Genomic DNA, 6486 nt, shown 5'->3' with positions numbered 1-6486 from the left:
CGCCTCTCTGGAGGAGTTTTTTCTTTGGCTTCCCCCAGCCGCATTGGCTGTCCTCTGTGTCCACAGACACCCACCCTCCCTGCCCACCTCCTCCTGACGCAGGTGTCCTCTGCCTAGAGCAGAGTCCTTGAGGTCAGTGTCCTTGAGGTCAGTGCCATGCCCTTGCTGTCACAGCAGCCCTGCACTGGACGCGTGCAGGTTAGGACGCTCTGCTGTCTCCGTGCTGGAATTGACCTTAGAGCACAGAGTGAGAGGGCGTGAGCCAGCGTGGACGGCTGCACTCCCCCTTTGCTGCGGGACCAAGACCCGGGTGGTGCGCTCAGTACCCTCCTTGCCCCCACGCAGGATGAAATGGAGATCGGCTACATCCAAGCGCCGCACAAGACGCTGCCCGTGGTTTTCGACTCTCCGAGGAACAGGGGCCTGAAGGAGTTCCCGGTCAAACGCGTGATGGTACCTGCGTGGGCCGCGGAGGGGCGCTGCTCCCTGGGACCCACGGCCAATGGGCCTCATCCCTTATTAGCAGGTCTTCCCAGCCTGCCCTGGGCTCAGGAGCCCGGCCCCCCAGGTGGGGTTCCCGCCCTAGGCTCCTGGGCCGGGCTTGTTGTCTCTGTCATTACAGTGACAAGATCTTTCCAAAGCCCTTCCACCTGAGCTCAGCATGTCCTCAGAGAACCCGAGGGGCTGGGTCAGGCTGGGCGTCCTGGGGCCACAGAAGATGCTCTTGCTGCCAAATGGAGGCGCCGGGACTGGAAACTTCCAAGGTCCCGCTGGAGGCTCTATTTTATGGGGACTGACCGGCCTTCAGGGGCTCCACCTGGGAGGTGGAGGGGGTGTCTCCAGGTCAGTGGTCTGGGTTGTGACTATGGGCTGAAGCCCAGGTGTGGGGGGGTGGAAGTGGCCGAGCGTGTCGAGAAGATGCTCTTGCTGCCAAATGGAGGCGCCGGGACTGGAAACTTCCAAGGTCCCGCTGGAGGCTCTATTTTATGGGGACTGACCGGCCTTCAGGGGCTCCACCTGGGAGGTGGAGGGGGTGTCTCCAGGTCAGTGGTCTGGGTTGTGACTATGGGCTGAAGCCCAGGTGTGGGGGGGTGGAAGTGGCCGAGCGTGTCGTGAGGCGTGCGTGTCTAGCCGGCAGGTCGGCTGTGCAGAATCAGAGCAGTCAGGACAGTGGCTGAGCTGACCGGGCCGGCCTGTGACTGCACTGTGCGAGTCCTCTACCTGTGCCTTCTTGGAGATGCTCTCAGTAAGCCCATTTTAGAGGTGAAGAAACCGAGGCTCAGAGTGGAGGGGTTGGAGGCAAACTCGCCCACCAGCCTGTCTCCGTGAGCACGCTCTCCCCCACCTGCCTCCCTGATTTCCCAGAAGACCCCAGCCTGTAGGCAGCGTCCTGGCAGCCCTTTGACAACCCAGGTGCCAGGGGGAAACAGAGGAAGGAATGTGGGGTACAGGCTTGCTGCCACGAACTCCTTCCCCGGGAGGATCTGTGCCCCCAGGGAAGGCGAAGTGGCCCTCTACACAGGAGGCTTTGTGATGAAACACAAAGTTTAACAGTTTAACTCAACAGCTTGTCCAAATCCCTCCCTCCCGGCCACACACGGCACTGAGCAGTGGTAAGGCAGAGCGTCTGCTGGGCTCGGGGTGCCCGCTCAGCCATGGTCTAGTTAACCCTGCCCGGGAGGAGTCAGCCAGCTGCCTCTGTGGCTCTCCTGCCTCTTACTGGCCCCAGCCCTCCCTCGCTCAGTGGCCGCATCTCCTTCTTTGACACCCTGCATGTGACAGGCCAGATTTTCTGACGCTGTGAGCCAGACCTCCAGAGTCCCACCAGCCAGGAAGCCCCATCAGCGCCTTTCCTGCAGTTAGATGTGGATGGAGGAGGCCGCAGCGGGCCCTCGGCTGTGCGGGTCTGCACGGCTCACTGCAGTCACTCAGGATGGAGTGGCGGTCAAATTCCTTCCCGAGTCAGCCCACCTGCTTCTCCAGCATCACCCCGGCCTCTCTCCCTGTCCCTCAATGGATTCCAGCCCCACTGGGCTCCTTTCTGTTCTTCAAACGTGCCCAGCTCTTTCTCACCTCCAGGCTTCACATATGCCATTCCACAGCCTGGCATGCTCTTCCCTGCTCACGTTCATGGGGGTGGCTTCTCAGCCTTCAGATCTCGGCTTCAATGCCTGACTCAGTGAGACTGTCCCTGACACCAGAGGAGAGACCCATCCTGGCCCTCGCATCCCTGACCATGCACCCTGCTGGTTTCTTCTGGAGTGTTCTGCAATAAATCTCTGGCTCTTCATTTGTTCCTCATGGCCTGCTGCCCTGCTAGGCAAGGGCACAGCCTGGCTCTCATGCCCGTCACACAGGGAACTCCCTGCCTGATGCACAGCAGGGCCCTTCCCAAAGACAGCGTCCTGAGTGGGGACCTGTAGCACGTACTCTGAGTAGAGGCCACCAGGACATTACGCGGGATTAAAATAATGCTACCGAAGCTGCTTTTTGGAAGGGACTGCACCAACTCGGGCCGAGGGCTGCCCCCTGGCTGTTAAGGTGCGAGACTGCAAGGTGAAGGGTGTGAAGGTGTATTCGCATCACTCTGCGACTTCAAGTTTTGAGGGACCAGAAAGACTGGAGGAAGATGAAAGGGCACCACTTCCCAACCCCATGCCCAGAAGCTGTACGACCCAATACCCGTGAGCATCCCCGGCACCTCCCACTCTCGGGGAGCTGCTTCTGCAGACAGCGGACACCCCTTCGTTTGTCTGCAGAAATCCAAGCCTGAAGCCTCTATAAGTGGTCCCTCCCATGGTGACAGCCAGGTGGCGATTTGTAAGAGTAAACAGTTGAGGTTGACCCGTGAGCCACCCATGGTCACAGAGGGATAGTATGGCAGTTGGGAGGTGACGGGAAAAGACAGGCCAGAGAAGAACTGAGGGTGCACAGATGCCAAAGTGACAGGGGTGATCTGATTGTGATGTGAAGCAAGGTGGTCAGAGTAGGCCTCATCGAGAGGTGACACGGGAGCGAAGACTAGAAGGAGGTGCGGGTGACCCTGTGGATGTCTGAGGAGTGTCCTAGGCCGAGGGGACAGCCAGAGCGAAGGCCCTCGGCAGGAGCATGTCTGTCTTCAAGGAGCAGCAGGGGTGGGGCGGGGCAAGTTGCAGAGGAGTGGAAGGATGGGGTGGCAGGATGGGTGCAGACAGGGGTTGTTGGCCCTTGGAAGGCCATTTGTTTAGAATCTGAGAAACCAGGATCAGTGCGGGGTGTGACAGGAGGGTTCTGATCTGATATGGGTAGAAGGGACAGCCTCTGACTGCCTGTTGAGAAGAGACAGCAGGGGGCCAGACCGAGGGCAAGAGTAGGGAGAGTAACCAGGTGGGATATGGGGTGCAGGCCAGGGGGGCTCAGGGGACCTGGGAGGAGGGGAGGAGGGGCAGGATTCTAGGTGCATGCGGGACAGAGCAGCAGTGCGACCATGAAAGAGACAAGATAGGAACCAGCAGTTGGCGTAATGGCTATGTCGCTGAACTCCCATGTAGTCAATCGCAGTTCGAGTCCCGGACTCGGTGGCTTAAACTCATACCGGCATGTGTGTGTGCTTGCCCAAGATCCTGAGAGGAGAATGGAGGAGAAGGGTCGCGGTGTGGCCATCCCCTTTGGGGGGTGATTTCTCGCTTTCTGTCTCTCTGTCTCTCTCTGTCTTCCTGGTAAGCGCATGTGCCCTATAGCAAAAACCTCTCAAAAAAAAAATAAATAACTACAACTCTTTTATGTAGTTAACAATAAATTTTGAGGCAAAATGAGGCAGGCACTGCGGCACAGGGGAGGACTGTGAGAAGAGGGGCGGCTTGGGGGCGTGCAGGGTGGAGGAGAGGCAGGTGGAGAGTCAGGCAGGCATTGGGCATGTCACTATGTTTGGGAGAGAAGGGAAGACAGGGACAGCGGTGGGGTTGTCACACGGGTGAACTTTGGGAGACTAGGGTGACCATCAGAGGACAAGTGAGGCGACGGGAACCAAGCACACGTGTGTCCTGGAAGCCACGTGCAGCAAGCGTGCCCAGAGCGGGGCGTGACTGGGACATTTGGTTGCTGCTGGTGGGGAGGCGAGGTCCGGGAATTGCCCACGGGGTTTAACTGCATGGTCGTGAAATTGCAGGGAGCAGTCTTGATGGGCAGTGGGGGAGGAGGCAGGTTGGCATGGGTTTTAGAAAGGGCCGAGAGGAACTGGAAGTGATGGTTTTTGTTTTGCCAGAGGGCAAAGAGACAGAGGGAAGGGAGAAAGCACCCTGGGCCACGGTCATGCTGCCATCTGCCCTCCTCCACGTCACCATCCTGTCAGGACGGGCACCCACACATGCACCTGGCATGTTTTTCAAATTGCCACGGCTGGGATTTGAACCCTGTGGTCAGCTGTGTGGACTCCAGCTCCCTTAACCATCAGGCCACGGTGCAGGCCCTGAAACAATGGCTTTTAAATTGGTAGAATCCCAGATCTCCTTGAGACTGCTCATCTTCCCAGAAAAAGGCACTTGGGCATGGAATTTGGAATCTACTCTCGGGGAGTTGGCAGGGCCCAGGAAGCCCCAGGTTACTGACCGTCCCTGGGTAGACGATTAGAGTTTCTGGTACGGGCTCTGATGGGGGGCGTGCAGGCTGAATAAGGCCTTTCAAATATGTCCACGTCCCAACTTCGGAACCAGTTATTTCCTTATGTGGCAATAGGGACTTGCTGGTGTGATGAAGTTAGGGAACTTGCTGTGGGACAATTACCCTGGACGACCCAGGCGGCTTCTGTGCACGTAATGGTAACACTCCTGTGTCGAGGGAGACGGAGGCTCGGAGTGGCTCAGGGCGTGGGCCGTGGGAAGCTGGGACTGCAGGCATGTGCTTTGAAGATGGAGGGAGGGACCACCAGCCAAGATGGCCACTGGACACAGAAAAAGACAAGGAAGGGAACATTTCCTTCAGAGCCTGCAGGAGAAGCCAGCCCCGCCATACCTGTACCTTAACCCAGGGACGCCGACTGCAGACTTCCGGCCTCCAGGACTGTAAGAGAACAAGAGTGCGTTATTTAAGCCACCTCAGTTGGTGGCACTTGGTTACAGTAGCCAGAGGACCTCATTCAGGGGACGAGAGTTGTGCCACCTGCTCTTCTCATGAACACCCATGGGAGACGCCACCTGAGCAGCTCATTCAGCCCGAGACCAGGACGTGCACTAGGTGGACCAAGAGCCCTTGCCAGAGAGACAGCTTGGATCCTGCCCTCCACACAGTGCCCGGGACCCGAGGAAGCCCGTCTCTGCTCTGAACCTAGTTTCTTCATCTGTAAAATGAGGATAAAATGCTATGTTGTGGGCTCATTATTATGCCTGAGTTAAGGCTCGTGAAGCAGCTGGCATGCATTAGGACACAGCAGATGCTAGACCCTTTCCCTGCCGCCAAATCCGTTCAGCATCCGCCGACATGCCGCAGGGATCGTGGTCCCGGCCATGTGCCAGCCCCTGACAGCCCCCAAATTCCTCTTGCCAGTTCTTCTTTCCACTTGAAGCCCACCCACCGTTCACCAGGGATAATTTCCCTAATCTTGCTGCACGCTTCTCCCATCTCAGGGTCCAGATTTTGGCTACGTGACCCGAGGGCCCCAGACAGGAGGCATCACCGGACTTGACTCCTTTGGGAACCTGGAAGTGAGCCCCCCAGTCACAGTTGGGGACAAGAAATACCCACTGGGCAGGATTCTCATCGGGAATAGCAGTTACCCCAGGTAAGGAGGAAAGGCCAGGGAGGACAGCTAGGCACAGGGACGCTGTGGGAAGGTGGAGGCCAGGCCGCCCTTCCTGCCTGCTGTCAGCCCTAGCTCGATGAGCTTCAGGCAATGAGAGGGGTCGCGGTGCAGGCAACTTTGATGGGCCGGCTCAGGCCGACTGTCTGCAGACAGTTTACCCTTGCCCCAGCGTCTAAGCTGACCCCACAGGCTTTGGAGCCAAACAGGCCCAAGCTCAAATGCCAGCTCTGTCACTTACATTCTTTCAGCAAATACTCACTGGGCGTCTGCTAGGAGCTGGAATGCGACTGTTGACAAGGCAGGCTAAGCCCGCCACAATTCTACTGCAGGCGCCATGAGCAAGAGCATTTCAAAGAACAAAGACAAATTTTAAAAGAGAAGTGCTGTGAAGGGGTGGGGACTGCAGTAGGGTGACCAGGAGGGCCTCTCTGGGACAGGAGCTTTCGAGCTGAGGCACGATGATGAGAAAGTCAAGTCTGGGGAACCAGCAGTTAGCATAATGGCTATGTCGCTGGACTCCCACGTAGTTGACCGCGGTTTGCGTCCCGAACCCGATGGCTTAAAACTCACGCCGGGCGCGTGTGCGTGCGTGCCCAAGATCCCGAGAGGAGAATGGAGGGGAAGGGATTGCGGTGTGGCCATCCCCCCTGGGGGGTGATTTCTCGCTTTCTGTCTCTATGTCTCTCTCTGTCTGTCTGGCGAGCGCACGC

At 58.0% G+C, this 6486-nt stretch overlaps 1 protein-coding gene across 1 annotated transcript in view; it reads left to right on the top strand.

Moving 5' to 3' along the window:
- The window catches only part of LOC102502468 (protein-arginine deiminase type-4), a 36313-nt gene that overhangs the window by 25585 nt on the left and 4242 nt on the right, over window positions 1–6486 (top strand). Inside the window, exons 10-11 of the mRNA XM_006145431.2 lie at window positions 346–453; window positions 5601–5755. Of these exons, the coding sequence (XP_006145493.1) occupies window positions 346–453; window positions 5601–5755 (263 nt within the window). The remainder of the gene's footprint in view (window positions 1–345; window positions 454–5600; window positions 5756–6486) is intronic.

This window comes from Tupaia chinensis, unplaced genomic scaffold (assembly GCF_000334495.1).
Source record: "Tupaia chinensis unplaced genomic scaffold, TupChi_1.0 Scaffold000146_1, whole genome shotgun sequence".
NCBI classification, from domain to species: Eukaryota; Metazoa; Chordata; class Mammalia; order Scandentia; family Tupaiidae; genus Tupaia; species Tupaia belangeri.
The sequence above is the reverse complement of the archived record's forward strand: the minus strand, read 5'-3'. Positions and strand labels throughout refer to the sequence as shown.